The sequence below is a fragment of the Lithobates pipiens genome, unplaced genomic scaffold, assembly GCF_037356315.1.
Source record: "Lithobates pipiens isolate NorthernLeopardFrog02 unplaced genomic scaffold, aLitPip1_a1.2 Scaffold_18, whole genome shotgun sequence".
Lineage (NCBI taxonomy): Eukaryota > Metazoa > Chordata > Amphibia > Anura > Ranidae > Lithobates > Lithobates pipiens.
The window spans coordinates 491,826,650-491,843,396 of NW_027507758.1; the positions used below are offsets into that span (position 1 = coordinate 491,826,650).

General features: G+C 43.8%; 1 protein-coding gene across 1 annotated transcript in view; it reads right to left on the reverse strand.

Moving 5' to 3' along the window:
* The window catches only part of AQP12B (aquaporin 12B), a 31,800-nt gene extending 16,203 nt beyond the window's left edge, over positions 1 to 15,597 (reverse strand). Inside the window, exons 1-2 of the mRNA XM_077488593.1 lie at positions 14,939 to 15,597; positions 8,533 to 8,649 (exon numbers count right to left, since the gene is read on the reverse strand). Coding sequence (XP_077344719.1) covers positions 8,533 to 8,649; positions 14,939 to 15,545 — 724 coding nt within the window. The 5' untranslated portion in view covers positions 15,546 to 15,597. The remainder of the gene's footprint in view (positions 1 to 8,532; positions 8,650 to 14,938) is intronic.
* Between the last annotated feature and the right edge of the window lie 1,150 nt (positions 15,598 to 16,747).

Sequence of the window (16,747 nt, forward strand, 5' to 3'; positions counted from 1 at the left end):
GCACTTGCCCCTACTAAATATGGCCACTTGGGATATCAGAAGCTCAGAGTGGGGCGTTCCCAATTGAGTGTTACGACATATAAAGGCGGTGAGTCAGCATGCCGCCCGTGCCCCTGGCGTAGGGAGGAGGCGTAGGGAGGAGCGGCGTGCTGATGTCACCGCAATCTACATTGAACCCGGAAGCAACAGGCAGCTTTACATGTAGCCGGCCGGCAGAATTCTTTTTATTGGATGCGAGTTTTTCATAATTTATGTAAGTGTGATTCTTTAATTTTATTAAAATATCCTGGCAATATTATACTATGGTGATTCCCCTTCCTTATTTATGTGATTGGCAATGAGAAGTGTGGCCGTAGGAATACACCAGCAATTAGAACAGAGTGCCTAAAGCGATACATCCTCCATGCAGCTCAGGTCCTGAAAGAGGGATATGACAGTGGCGATATTAGATCTCTGAGATGAGATCTGTGTAGCTGGTAAGCGTCAGTACTTTTGGTGGTGGAAAGCCCTTTCCTGCTGTTTTGGTGACACTTTTTCATTGGTGCGGTGTGGTTCATCATGGTGGAGATCACAAGCAAAAACGTTTTTTGGCTGGAGATAGACTAATATTTTGTATATATTCATTTTTCGCATAAATTATTTATTCATTTATTTATTGTCCTTTTTTTTTTTGCACGATTTTTCGTATAAATTATTTGTATATTCATAGATATTGAATAGGACAGTCATAGACTGGAGACATGGTACATGACAGATTACAGATAAGTGTCTGCAGGGGATCAATGGGCCACACAAAAAGTGGCAATGGACTGCATGTGGCCCCAGGCACTAAGCACTGCATTGTAAGTTTAGAGGGAAGTGCACATTCTTTTTCCTAAACCTCAAGAGCTAGCACTCTTCTCCAGCTCTGGCAACACTGCCAGGATGTTGGCTATGATACATAAAATACAATATATTGCTGGAGATTGGGGACATGCATGGGCCATGCTTCACACAGCAACAATTCTACCACCCGGCAAACCTGAAGACTGGTACAACATAACCTGAAACCCCTCAGCACTCTCTTAAAATGTAAAATGCTATTAAAGTCTGAACTTGAAAATGATCCCTTGCAGTGATGATGTGCCAGGAGTGCAAAGGTTACCTGCATTGTAACTTTTGCCGATCTTCTGCTATCCAATGTCGTTCAGACAGAGTGGTGTGCCTTATCCCCCCTCCTCCTCTGTGTACAGGAGAACATCACAGCACAGGAGGAGGAGGGGTGGGTTCCTGCAGTGTCTGTGTGTAAGAGGCAGAGAAGTGAGATGCGGCTGCCATAGCTCCCACGTGCAGGAACTATGGCAACCCACACACACGGCGGCTATTCCAGGACTCAGCCCTGATTCGCCAGGACTTGGAGAGGGTCCAATTTGCGGGACAATCCCGGCAAATCAGGGATGATTGGGAGGTATGGGTGCATTAACCACTTCAGCCCCAGAAGAATTTCCCCCTTTCCTGACCAGAGCACTTTTTGTGATTTGGCACTGCGTCGCTTTAACTGACAACTGCGCGGTCGTGCGACGTGGCTCCCAAACAAAATTGATGTCCCTTTTTCCCACAAATTCTTTCTTTTGGTGGTATTTGATCACTCCTGCGTTTTTTTTTTTTTGTGCTATAAACAAAAAAATTGTGACACATTTTGCTATAATAAATATCCCCAAAAAATATATAAAAAAACATTTTTTTTCCTCAGTTTAGGCCGATACGTATTCTTCTACATATTTAAAAAAAAAAAAAAAATCACAATAAACGTTTATTGATTGGTTTGTGCAAAAGAGAATAGCGTTTACAAAATAGGGGATAGTTTTATGTCATCTTTATTAATAATTTTTTTTTTTCTAGTAACGGTGGCGATCAGCGATTTTTATCGTGACTGCGACATTATGGCTGACACATCGGACATTTTTTACATATTTTTATCTAGCAATCAGTGCTATACAAATGCACTAATTCCTGTGTAAATTACACAGTGAAGGGGTTAACCACTATGGAGCAGTGTAGGAGTTAGGTCTGTCCTGGAGGGGGGGGGGGGGGGGGGGGGAGGAGGAACGGATTAATATAAATGAAACTAGTATATATATATATATATATATATATATATATATATATATATATATATGTACTTAAATTGTTCCTTTTTTTATAAAATGTGTATTTCTATTGTAAGCTGTAATTTTCTTATAAAATAAAATGAAGAATTAAAAAAAAAAAAGTCTGTTCTGGGACGCGTTTCTAACTGTGGGGGGGGGGGAGGCGTGGCTACATGTGACACATCACTGATCTCTGCTTCCGATCACAGGGAGTAGAGATCAGTGACACTGTCACTAGGCAGAATGGGGAGATGCTTGTTTACATTAGCATCTCCCTGTTTATCCTCCCCGTGAGGCGATTGATTCAGTGGGACCCGCGACACGACTCACAGAGCTTGCCGCACGCACGCTGGACGCCGCTTAAAGGGCAATGTACAGGTACGTTAGTTTGCCTGTACGAGCCCTTCTGCCGGTTGTATATCAGCGTGAGGCGGTCAGCAAGCAGTTAAGTACTATCTACAGCAGGGGTAGGCAACCTCAGCCCTCCAGCTGTGGTGAAACTACAAGTCCCATGGGACATCCAGTGCAAGACCCTGACAAATCACAGGCATGACTCCTAGAGGCAGAGGCATGATGGGATTTGTGGTTTCACCACAGCTGGAGTGCCAAGGTTGCCTACTCCTGAACTACAGGTACTGGTTAAGCTAGTACAGGTTGTCACATGAATGGGAGAATAGAATAGTTCCCCTGAGAGGGTCCTGTGTTCATGGCATGCTGTTAAGGCAAGGTCACTACCCCTGGATCCCAGCAGGAATGGATTACAAAGCACACATGTTACCCATAACACAAAAGGTTCAATGACAGAAATAACAATGTTATACAGATTGAGTAAGAAGTGTGACTCCCGCTATTATTATTTTTCAGAAGCAAAGGTGAGCAATTTGGCCAGTCAGTAACAACTAGCATGCACGGAGCCAATAATGGACCATGCAGGTCTAGATTTACCCTGTAGGCCAGGGATATGCAATTAGCGGACCTCCATCTGTTGCAGAACTACAAGTCCCATGAGGCATAGCGAGACTCTGACAACCACAACACCCAGAGGCAGAGGCATGATGGGACTTTGCAACAGCTGGAGGTCCGCTAATTGCATATCCCTGCTGTAGGCCTTCTGCTGTGAGGCAAAGAGGGACTTTTTATTGTATAGTTATCATGCTACATTTTTTTTTTTTACCTATCATCGGTAGAAGTACAATCTTCTTATATGAGATAAATACCCATTTACAATTTCTCACAACATTCTAAACTAAATGACAACTAGTAAAACAAGAACATTTTTTGTGTAAATTTGCTGATTCTAGCAGAGGATTTGCTTTGGGCAACAAAGGTTGGTACCTGCAACCTCCAGTAAATGAAAACTGTCTGTGGGACCTTGATTTTACCAGATTTCAATGTCAAAATTCTATTGCAGATAAGAAATGAAAATATATCTGACAAGACTCTTTGCACATAGGCCTTTTTGCGCACTACATTCATAATTTAGCTCCAGTGCAGTAGTCTATCGTACTTGATACCCGGGGCAGATTATATTTTAACACTCCCATGTGTCTATATGGCCTGATCTATATTTCAAAATGTCTTTCAATAGAAATAATGAAATTAAATATATAAGGATAATGATCAGAAAAAATGGAAACAGTGAAGATTTTCTTTGTGTGATTGTTTTATATATAATTATGCTGGTTAAAAAAAAATGTAATTAAAGGTGTTAATAGCAGAATACACCAGGGTGAAAAAAAAAAAAAAAGAGGGAAATATCTGCATGCTAACTAAAGTAGAACTGGAAATTAGCACATAATGCTCCATAATGAAAAATGGAGAATATAACAGCATGCTATAAAAAATAAAATAAAAGTGCATTTTGGAAAAGGATAACAGCAGCGTGCTTTGATGTTTTGGCATGGCTTTGATATGTTTACAGGGGTAAAATTATAGTACTATGATCCTCAAAACAGAGGTGACCTCACAATACATAGGCATAAATGGCAGTCCTGACAATACATGGGCCCTAAATGGCAATAGTATGCAATACACAGGCAACAATTAGTCAGCTGTGCTAAAAAAAAAAAAAAAAAAAAAAAGCAGGCAGCATATAGACAATCATTATGATAAGCGTGCAAAAAACAGACAATTTTGACAATATGCAGGTAACAAATGCCTAACCAAGCCAATATACAGGCAAAAATAGGCAATTGTGATTATAAGCAGACAACAAACTAGCAATCTGTGAAGGAATAGCGCTGTTAAACTAGGAAAGGAAGTGTGTTATGACTACCGAAGATGTCCCCTTCTTCTCATCTTCAGAATGTAGCACCCTCTAGTACTAGAATAGGTGTAGGAAAATTTACTTGACTCATGGTAGATGCACTTCATTGGTTAAAAAGGAGTTTCCCCTAAAAAAAAAAAAAAAAAAAAAAAAAAAAAAATTTTAAGTTAGCAGCTACAAATACTGCAGCTGCTGACTTTTAATAATCGGACACTTACTTGTCCCAGGGTCCAGCGATGCGGGGGATCGAAGCCCTGCTCGTCCCCTTCCTCTCGGCGGCACCGTCATTGCAACTGTGAGGCCACAGCCGGGCACCAACTGCGCATGCGTGAGCAGCGCCGCGCGCCGTGATTGGTCACGCAGTCATCTGGGACCTGTCACGTGTCCCAGATGACTGACAGGAAGGAGGGGGCGGAGCTGAGCCCTTCCTGTGCTGAGGGGAAGTGACGTCAGGAGCCCAGGCACTGAAGGAGGAAGACTACGAGGGACCCCCTAGCAACAGGCATTTAGAGGCGAGTTAACAATTATTTTTTTCCAAATGTTTTTTATTTTATTTTTTTAACAATTTTAAGCATTTTGTTTTTGTGAGTGGAACACCACTTTAAGTGCTTGTTTAGTCTGGGGGACAGGAAAAGTACAACCTCAATTGCCAAAAAGTTGAGAAGCTGTATAAAATATGTAAAAATACAATGTAATGATTTGTAAATCTCATAAAGCCATATTTTATTCACAATAGAAAATATAAAAAATATAAAATGTTTAAACTGAGAAAATGTACCATTAATAAAAAAGTTTTGAACTTTATGGCAGCAACATGTCTCAAAAAAGTTGGGACAGAGCAACAAAAACTGTAAATGTCTGGGAACTGAGGAGACCAGTTGCTGGAGTTTTGGGAGAGGAATATTGTCCCATGCTTGTCAGAGCATATGCTGCTCTAAAACCTCAATATATATCTTTCAGTATAGATGGTGGCTTTCCAGACTTGCAAGCTGCCCAGTCCATATGCACTAATGCACCCCCATGTAGGCAGTCCTCGGGTTAGATGAACCAGCCATGCGGAAATTGTTACAATGTAGATGTGTAGTTGATCTGATGAATTGGTTAGCTATATTTTCATGTCAAACATCTAGAGAATCACATAAAAAGGGCTCACAGAAATGCCCTAGGAGCTTTTCCTGGGAAATGTAGGCTCTTATGCTGCTGGACTGTGCCCCAGTTGGGGGGGGGGGCAATCAGGGTTCCCTGAGGGTCTGGGAACCTGAGGACTCTGATTGACATTCAGTTACCAGCTATGGACTTACTTTAGGGATCATTGTTAATCATGGACTCTTACTGTCCTCTGTGGAGTATTTGCCTTTATGGCCTCTTTCCTTAATGGACTGGCTATGAACCTTCTGCTGACTCAGGTATGATTACCCTAAGAGCACCTCTGTACAGGATTTCATGTATGAAGTTGCTTTGCAAAGACTGTTCTATGTTTGCATTTCTTCAGTAAAGACTGTTTGTGTTCCTTTAAATGCCTGGTCTAAAGTAACTCTAAATTTTGCATTGCATGTCATATCTAAAGAACAAGGCTTGTAACAAGGACACTGTAGGTTAGAGTAGATACAGTGCATTTTAGTCCAGCACGTAGTTTGCTGTCTAGTGTGGGCTATAGTGGCATTGCTAGGGACAACCATACATGTGTCTTTTCTTAATGCAGCCAACGTATGGGTGATTTAGCATGGGGTGACAGTTACTCTGGTAGGAAAGTGGGTAAAGTGCTTGGTACCATCACTTGTGGCCGGGCTCGTGGCACAGCGCACCTTGGGACCTAGCCGGGTAGTCACTGAAAAGTATGTTATGTAGAGAGGGGGACACAGAGAGAGAGCAAGCATGTAGTTGCAGATTGAGGTTCATTTCCTGTACCCATTAGTAACTGTAGACATGTCACCCGGGAAGGGAATGAGTTGACAGGTATTGTTGGGTTGATGGATGCCAGTGCAGGCTCTGCAGCACCAGTTCCTAAATGCTGTGCAGTGTCTGAAGAGCATCACAGAGCGCACCGCCTGTACCCCACAGCGGGTGCGATCATGGGAGGCTGTCATATGGCGGCATCCCAGAACTAGGCAGCCACACTATAGCTGTTGTTCAGCTATTGTGCAGTTGGCAAGTGGTTAAACATTTGCTATGTTTTCTATTGTGAATAAAATTTGGGTTCACAAGTTTTAGAAATAATTACATTCTGTTTTTATGTAGATTTTACAGTGTCCTAACTTCTTTGGAATTGGGGTTGTACTTTTACTTACCTGTTTTTAGTTGATCCTCCACTCCCCTGGCAAGGCAGGGCTTTGAGGTCTGCATCGTTATGGGGGAGAAGAGGCTTCACACACCTATGCCAGTTTTGTAATGACATCTGTGGGCTTGCTAAAGCTGTATATTAGCAGAGAAAGGCAATCAATTAGGTTTCTATGGCACCATCTGGTATGTATCTAACAGTCACTTACCTGAAACCTTCATTGATATTTGTTGGCTTTAATGCAAGCAAAAACATGTTAAAACATCAGACCATTCATTTCATCAAAAATCTTCTTTTTCTTCGTTTCTGTTATAAAATTTTGTTTTCTCCTTCACTGATGGGCACTGATGAGGCGGCACCGATGTGCACTGATGAGGCAGCACCGATGGGCACTGATGAGGTGGCACTGATTGGCACTGATATGTAGAATTGAAGGGCACTGACAGGCAGCACTGATGGTCACCGATAGGTGGCACTGATATGTGGCACTGATAGGCAGCACTGATGGGCACTGACAGGCGACACTGATGGGCAACACTGATTGGGCATGTACTGACGGGTGTTAATGCTGGGCACTGATTGGCACTGTGATGGACACTGGCACTATGATGGGCACTGATTTGCACTGTAGTGGGCATTGATTGGCACTTTCTTGGGCACTGGCAGGGGGTTATGATGGGGCACTGATTGGCAGGTTATGGGTACATTTGATGGGGGCTGTGCAGATAATCAGTGTGCTAATTATCAGCACAGACATCCCCCTCTGACAGGGAGCGCCGCCGATCGGCTCACCCTGTCAGCACAAACCAAGGAATGCCCTTTACCGGCACTTCCTGGTTTACGCAATGATCAGCTGTGATTGGTCACAGCTAATCACGTGGTAAGAAGCCTCTCTCAGAGGCTTCTTATCAAGATTGGAGATGTGGCGTGTCAGACTGACACACCGCACACTCACGATCACCCCAGTGTGCACGCACCAGCATGTTATTCTGCTGGACATCATATGACGCCCAGTCAGGATAACAGAACCACTTTGTGAATGTCAATCTGTTATAAGCCAGATGAGAAGTGGTTAATATTGAGTTGGCCCACCCTTTGCAGCTACAACAACTTCAACTCTTCTGGGAAAGCTATCCGCAAGGTTTAGGAGTGTGTCTTTGGGAATGTTTGACCATTCTTCCAGAAACGCATTTGTGAGGTCAGGCACTGATGTTGAATGAGAAGGCCTGGCTCGCAGTCTCTGCTTTAATTCATCCCAAAGTTGTTCTATCAGGTTGAGGTCAGGACTCTGTGCCGGCCAGTCAAATTCCTCCACCCAAAACTCACTCATTCAAGTCTTTATAAACCTTGCCTTGTGCACTGGTCCAAAGCATTTGGTAGAGAGGGGATTATGGTGTTGGGTTATTTTTCAGGGGTTGGGCTTGGTCCCTTAGTTCCAGTGAAGGAAATGCTTAAGGCGTCAGCATATCAAGACATTTTGGACAATTTCATGCTCCCAACTTTGTAGGAACAGTTTGGGGATGGCCCCTTCCTGTTCCAACATGACTGCGCACCAGTGCGGTAATATAGTGTATATCATCCATGTGATTTACCTGTAAAAAGCCTTCATTATTGAAATCCAAAAGCCCCAAGACTGGGCTAGGAAACTGACCAGTAACGTCACATTGCAAGTATATAAAACTAAGTTATGAAAGGGGAGACTAAGCATTTAAAATAATAGATGTCTTTAAGTTGGTGACAGGGTCTTTTTAATCAAATTAATTATATCTTGGCTTGAATTACATCAATTTATCAATGAGCATTTCATATATTTTGATCAAATGAATTCCATGATAATAGTTGATTTTATCATTACTCACCAATGAATGAACCACCCAAGTAGACTGCAGAGTTCTCCTGAATGCTCTTGCCAGGACAGTGAAATGTCAGGGCGTAAGCCAAGACTGGGTTGAAGTAAGCAGCTGTGTATGAGGTACCTGAGGACAAGAACAACTAGGTGAACATTGCTAAATAGAAGAATCAACACTGGTTTAGATAACATGTAGTGAGCCAAAAGTGCAATTACTTACCTTGTTAGCACCTTCATACACCTAAATAACCATCAACCTTGTTTCAGGCGTTATGAATAATGGTGCTTACTATCGTGATTTATGCTTAACATAGAACTTAACCCTTCTCCATCTAACTGTTAAGTAGCCAAAGAGACAATCTTGAGACTATTTGAGAAGGATGCATAGACTTCAATGCTTTGTTTTAGAAATACATATACAAACCATCAATTTGATGTGCAGTCTGCAAATGTGTGTTATTGTTTTGAAAAGCCTTGCTTTTTTTTATATATAATTTTTATTTTTATATGTAAGGGGGGCTGCCACATTCACTCATTTCACATACAGTCTCTCGTTCCTGCTTTGTATTGCTACACGATAGTGCAGTAGCCCAATAGCAATATACAGTACTGTGCAAAAACCTTTAGGCAGGTGTGAAAAATGCTGTACATTAGGAATGCTTTCAGAAATAGAAGTGTTAATAGTTTATTTTTATCAATTAACAAAATGGAAAGTAATAGAACAGAAGAGAAATAAAAAATAATATTTAATGTGCTCTCCCTTTGCCTTCAATTCTTCTAGGTACACAATTTTTTAAAAACTCGGTAGGTAGGTTGTTCCAAACATCTTGGAGAACTAACCACAGATCTTCTGTGGATGTAGGCTGCCTCAAATCCTTCTGTCTCTTCATGTAATCTCAGACACACCCAATGATGTTGGGATCAGGGCTCTGTGGGGGCCAAGCCATCACTTCTGGGTTTCCTTCTTCTTTTTGCTGAAGATAATGACATTTCACGAATTACATTGGCTGTATGTTTGGGGTCATTGTCCTGCTGGAGAATACATTTGGGGCCAATCACGCACCCCTGGTGGTATGGCATGATGGATATCTGCCTGTATTTCTCAGCATTGAGGACACCACTGATCCTAACCAAATCTCCAACTCCATTAGCAGATATGCAGTCCAAAACTTGCACAGAACCTCTCCCATGCTTCACTGTTGCCTGCAGACACTCACTTAATGTACCACTCTCTAGCCCTTCGGCCTCCTGCTGTAGCCAAATATTTCAAATTTTGACTCATCAGTCCAGAGCACCTGTTGACATTTTTTCTGCACCCCCAATTCCAATGTGCATAGTTGAGTCACTTAGCCTTGTTTCCACGTCAAAGGTATGGATTTTTGGTGTGAAATTCTTCCATGAAGACCACTTCTGGCCAGACTTCTCTGGACATTAGATGGGTTACCTGGGTCTCACCAGTTTCTGTCAGTGCTGATGGCACTACTGGACATCTTCTGATGTTGAATGGATGTAAGCATAATGGGGTTGATTTACTAAAACTGGAGAATGCTAAATCTGGTACAGCTGTGCATGGTAGCCAATCAGCTTCTAACTTCAGCTCATTCAATTAAGTTTTGACAAAATAACCTGGAAGCTGATTAGTTTCTATGCAGAGCTGCACCAGATTTTGCACTCCAGTTTTAGCAAATCAACCCCGATGTGTATTTCATCTGCTGCATTAAATTTCCCAGGCCGACCACTGTATCTACGTTCCTCATTATTGCCAATTTCTTTGTGCTTCTTCAAAAGAGCTTGAATAGCACATCTTGAAACCCTAGTCTATTTTAAAATCTTTGCCTAAGAAAGATCTTGCTGATGCAGTATGACTACCCTGAGTCTTGCTGTCTGTGCTCAGTCTTTTTATGGCATATAACCTGTCACATGAAACAGTCTTATATATCTTCACCTTAGTAGTAGAGTTTGGCTGTTCCTCACCCAGTTTTAAGCCTCCTACACAGCTGTTTCCTACATATGAAATTGATGATCATTAGCTTATGCTTGATATAAGGCTCGGTTCACACAGGGGCGACACGACTTCAGGACGACTTTGTGAGGCAACTTGGAGACGACTTGAACACGACTTTTAGACACGACCTGGGGCGACTTACAAGTCGCCCCAGGCCAGGCGACTTTTGCCGTAGCCAATCAGAGAATGAGCTCTGAAGGGGAAACTCCACGCCAAATTTCTGAAAAAAAATTGGCGTGGGTTCCCCCTCCGAGAGCATACCAGGCCCTCAGGTCTGGTATGGATTCCAAGGGGAACCCCCTACGCCGAAAAAATGCCGTGGGGGTTCCCCCCAGATCCACACCAGACCCTTATCCGAGCACGCTACCCGGCCGGCCAGGAAAGGGGGTGAGGACGAGCGGGCGGCCCCCCCTCCTGAGCCGTACCAGGCCGCGTGCCCTCAACATGGGGGGGTGCCTTGGGGGAGGGGGGCATGCGACCCCCCCACCCCAAAGCACCTTGTCCCCATGTTGATGAGGACAAGAGCCTCTTCCCGACAACCCTGGCCGTTGGTTGTCGGGGTCTGCGGGCGGGGGGCTTATCGGAATCTGGGAGCCCCCTTTAATAAGGGGTCCCCCGGATACCGGCCCCCCACCCTATGTGAATTTGTATGGGGTACAATGTACCCCTACCCATTCACCTGTAAAATAAAGTACAAAAAAAACCACAACACACAAGAAATATTTTATTGCACAGCTCCGGGGGTCTTCCGTCTTCGGGGGTCTTCTCGCCGGACTCCTCTGCTATCTTCTTCTAGCTCTTTTGCTAGCGGAGGAGCCCGGCTTTCTTCCTCGCTGCCGCCCTCTTCTTCCGACTTCGGGGGTCTTGTCCCCCTCTTCGGTTCTTCCTGTCTTCTGTCGCAGCCACCGCCTTCCGTTCTTCTTCTTCTCCTGGAGATGTTGACTCGATGTTCTCTCCGGCCGCAATGCCAGGGACGCGCTGCGCGGCGACTTATATAGGGACAAGGGGCGGGGTCATCGGTTGATGTCACATGGGTTGATGTCACATGGTGACCCCACCCCCTTACGATGTCACAGTCCCGGAGGATGCTGGGACTGTCGCCATGTGACATCAACCCATGTGACATCAACCGATGACCCCGCCCCTTGTCCTTATATAAGTCGCCGCATAGCGCGTCCCTGGCATTGCGGCCGGAGAGAACGTCGTGTCAACATCTCCAGGAGAAGAAGGAGAAGAAGAAGAAGAAGAAGAAGAACGGAAGGCGGCGGCGGCGACAGAAGACCGGGCCACCGCCTGTAAAAGAGCTATAAGAAGGCGCTGTGGCCCGGCAGAAGAACCGTAGAAGGGGACAAGACCCCCGAAGTCGGAAGAAGAGGGCGGCGGCGAGGAAGAAAGCCGGGCTCCTCCGCTAGCAAAAGAGCTAGAAGAAGATAGCGGAGGAGTCCGGCGAGAAGACCCCCGAAGACGGAAGACCCCCGGAGCTGTGCAATAAACTATTTTATCTTGTGTGTTGTGTTTCTTTTGTTGCACTTTATTTTACAGGTGAATGGGTAGGGGTACATTGTACCCCATACTCATTCACATAGGGTGGGGGGCCGGTATCCGGGGGCCCCCTTATTAAAGGGGGCTCCCGGATTCCGATAAGCCCCCCGCCCGCAGACCCCGACAACCAACGGCCAGGGTTGTCGGGAAGAGGCCCTTGTCCTCATCAACATGGGGACAAGGTGCTTTGGGGTGGGCACCCCCCCATGTTGAGGGCACGCGGCCTGGTACGGCTCAGGAGGGGGGGCCGCACGCTCGTCCCCACCCCCTTTCCTGGCCGGCCGGGTAGCGTGCTCAGATAAGGGTCTGGTGTGGATCTGGGGGGGGCCCCCACGCCGTTTTTTCGGCGTAGGGGGTTTCCCTTGGAATCCATACCAGACCTAAGGGCCTGGTATGCTCTCGGAGGGGGAACCCACGCCAAATTTTTTACAGAAATTTGGCGTTGAGTTCCCCCTTCAGAGCTAATAATTCTGTCAAAGTCGCCTCCGTATAGACAGAGATCCGACTTGGAGGTGACCTCCATTGAAATCAATGGGTACAAGTCGCCTACAAGTCGGATTGAAGTAGTACAGGAACTTCTTTTGAAGTCGGAGCGACTTCAGTAGCGTGCATTAAGACGGCTCTCATTCACTTACATTGATTTTTAAATGTTGTCCGACCTGAGGCGACTAGGGGCGACCTGAAGTCGGATCTGAGTCGCCCCTGTGTGAACCGAGCCTTACTGATTAATCATACACCTAACTCTAATCCTACAAAATCCCTAACAGGTGTGCAAAGTGTAAGAACTGACGCTGATTTGAATCCAAAGGATATATACACCAAATATTGGTTTGATTTAGATTTTTCTTCTGTTAGCTCACTTTGCATTCGAAAATTGATAAAAAAATAAACAATTCTTACTTTACAGCATTTCTTTACACCTGCCTAAAAACATTTGCACAGTACTGTATATATTATGTAGACATGTTAATACATTATTTAATTTATGTTCATCCATTAGTCAAAAACCATATCTAAATTTTTTTTTTTTAAACAAAGAGGACGCCTTTACTATGTTTCATTCTGCAAATGCTAGTTGCTTGACCTTGATAAAATAAGCGGATGAAGGCTTTTGACATTACTGACTTGCATACTTGTTCTGGGTCAGCGACTCAGAAATGATATAAAGGGTTAGTCCACTTACTCACAAAACATTTAAAGGGGAACTAACACACAACACCTTCCCGCTACTACTGTCCCCTGCTGCATTTACTTCTGTAAAGGGTAGTCCACCTTTTCACAAAACATAAAAAGGAGAACTCAACCCTCCCTACATCCCTGGTTCAGTGGCAGCTGGTGAAGTTTTAATATGGGGGGGGGGGGGGCAGACCCCACATCATACACAGGGCTCTGTACATCATATACCAGGCTGTACATTATACACAGGGCTCTGCACATCTTATACCAGGCTGTACATTATACACAGGGCTCTGTACATTATATACCAGGCTGTACATTATACACAGGGCTCTGAACATTATATATCATGCTCTACATTATATACATCTAGAGTGGCCCCGGCCTAGGGCCACTGGTCACGGGGTGGTTGAACGTGAATGTGCTCAGGTTTCTGGTTGGTTTAAACCCGGACACATGTGTCAAAACCCGGACTGTCCGGGTCAAAACTGGAAAGGTGGCAACACTATGTTGGACCTGCTCATTTGTTTAAAGGTCAGCTCCAGGAAATATTTTAAGAAATTACAGTAGGAGGGAAGTGCAAAATGTTTAATACTTTTACCTTGTTGCCAAGGATGCACAATGCTTTAGGTCTTGGTGCTTTTCACTTTTAGTCCCTGCTATTGTATGAATGAAATTACTTGCTGTGAATGATGGTCTCATAGACCTTTTTTTTTGCAATGACTAACTGTACTGCTGCACTCCTTGCTTTCTGTTTTCAGCAAGCTTTGTCTGGTAAAGGCAGCATGGAGGTAAGTGTAATTAACATACTAGAAAAGACTGTGAGAGATAAGTTTAGTTATGTTTTCTGAAGCTCTCATTTAAACATTAGCTGTTGCCATGGCTGATCTGTACACACATACAGCCCATACATGTACAGAGCAAACTGCTGCTGGGCTCACCCTACCATTGTAATTACCAGTCATATAAGGAGCTGTTGACAGACACCAACCTTGGGAAAGAAGCACTGCATGCAACAACCACTCACTTTAAAATGCTATTAAAGAAAATGTTTTACTCAAACATTAAAAAATATGGAAGATTGAGATATAATGGAAATTAAACATATATGAACAAATAGTATTTGAATAAATTTCATGGGTTGCAGGCAGCCTGAAGTTACAACTAATCTTGGACATAGGTGGCTCGAATTATGACAATTTCTGCTGAATCTGCGAAAATTCAAGCTGTGGATGTCCCTGCAAGCATGACCTGGCTTGAAAAAATTGGATAAGATAAAATGGTGGATTTGAATAATTTTCAAATCATATATAGCCATGCTGTATAACACTCACACTCTAGTTCAGGGAGCCAATTAATTATATCAGTCAATATATGACAGCCTGGGTGAACAAACACCATAAGAGCCAGTGTCGATTACATTTTTTTGGACTCAGATGGGTTTTTACATTCCTATATAAGTGTATGTGAATGTAAAACTCACTTGAAGCAGGTCAAATGCAGGTCAGAAGGAGGATGGCTGAAGGTGCACCTGTCAAAGCACCTGTCAAATTCTGGATGATCTCAGAAGCATCTCAAACTGATGTCAAACTGATGCCATCAACACAACCCCAAAGTATATTGACACACATCCAAAGAAATAGAGTACTATATTTTACTCTGATAGTTTAAAGAAAACAAATTGGCTTCTTACCTGCATAGGCCAGTATAGTTACAGTAAGAGCAACTGTTGGTATCTTGTAGACCGCTTTTGAGTTTTGGAAACGGAGAAGTACGAAATGGTAGCAAAAGGCACATATTGCCTCTACAAAGATGCCTTGAGCTAGAGAGGTTTGTAGAGATGGACTGCAATCATCTAACATCATCATCTGAATTGTGTGGAAATCCGTTAATTCCAGCATCCAATACTGTTTAATCAGGAACCTAGCAGCCTCCATGCCAGCATATTGAGCCAATAATTTAATTGCTGTATCTAGGAAAGGGCAATCCCGGAGCAGAAACTCCTGTAGGGAAACCATAGGGTTGGCCGATGCTCCATCAAAGGTAAACCCATGAGCTAAAAACAGCAGGAAAAGAAGAGTAGAGACCACATCAGGACCATAACCTCCACCCCACATGCCAATCTCGACTAACATGCGGAGTTCCATGTAGCAGGCACACAGCTGCAAAGAGCTGGCTAGCTCGTTGGTTGTGCATCTGTAAATCCTGGCAGGCAGATATTTCTTGGTTATCCAGCGAATTAGCTGGGACAGTGCAACCACTGATATGAAAAAGCCTACCACTATGTTCAGCCCAGCCATGAGAACAAGCAAGCACACTGCACCCGAGAGCCCTCTGACAAAGAAAGACAGAATGTAAGCTTACTACTTATGTGCTGCTTAGTGTAGGTAAACGTGGCCCAATCTACAACCACTGGCGTCAAGGACACAGCTGGGAAACTTTGCAGGTGTTATTTTACCCTATATAGATATTAACATGCTTGCAAAGTTGTCTCTTGAATAAAATGAGGTGTTATCTTAAGCAGTGCTTATAATTAATGCATTAAGAGACTTAGTAAAACTTCTAAAAGAGTTCAGTGCATTTGCCAACATGAAATACTGACAAAAATATCATATATTCCTGTGGCAACTTTACCAGCTTAAAAATGAATAATCAACTCAGTTGAGTGTTCATGTTTATGTGAATACAGATTGTAATGATGGGGGATAGAGCTCCAAAGAAAGGTAATGCAATATTATCCCAACTGTCCCTAATTTGGATGGACGGTCTCTTTTTTTGGAACCAAATTCCTCTCTCCCTTTACCTCCTCAGTATTCCCTCTGTTTGGTCTGATGTATAGGCCTCTATAAAAAGTGTTTTTTAACTAGCAAAGTATTATACTACTGTAGAATGTACCTTTCATCCAACCTCTATAGTATTTGACTTATTTTGAAAAGCCAGTATAAAATCCGCCTCCATACCATCCTGCCGACTGCAGACTTTTCGCGATGACAGCTGTTAGATATATTATATATGTTAGATGTAACCTGGTGACCCCACCCCTTCTGACATTATGTGTGCTCACGTGACGTCAGAGGAGGCAGGGTCACCCGTTTACGCCACCGGGTGGCTCTGTCCTCAGCTATATAATAGCTTTCATCCTGGAAAGGCTGCAGTCAGCAGGACACCTCCCATAGAGGCAGAGTTTTTCCTTTCTTTTTTCTCTGGACTGTCTGCGCTGTGATTGAAGATGGATGGACATTGCGGGACACTTTTTTTTCTTTTAATAAAGGAATTGTCCAAAACCGTCTTCTATTATTTTTACTTTTTTAAAACATTTTTGGTGAATGAGTTTGGGTACAATGTACCCGATACCCGATACCCATTCACATAGGAGGGGTGGTCGGGACCCAGGGGATCTTGTTAAAGGGGGTTTCCAAATTCAGATAAAGCCCTTCCTGGGGACCCCAAAGCACCCTCCCCATGTTGAGGGCATGTGGCCTGGTGCGGTTTGGGGGGGGGG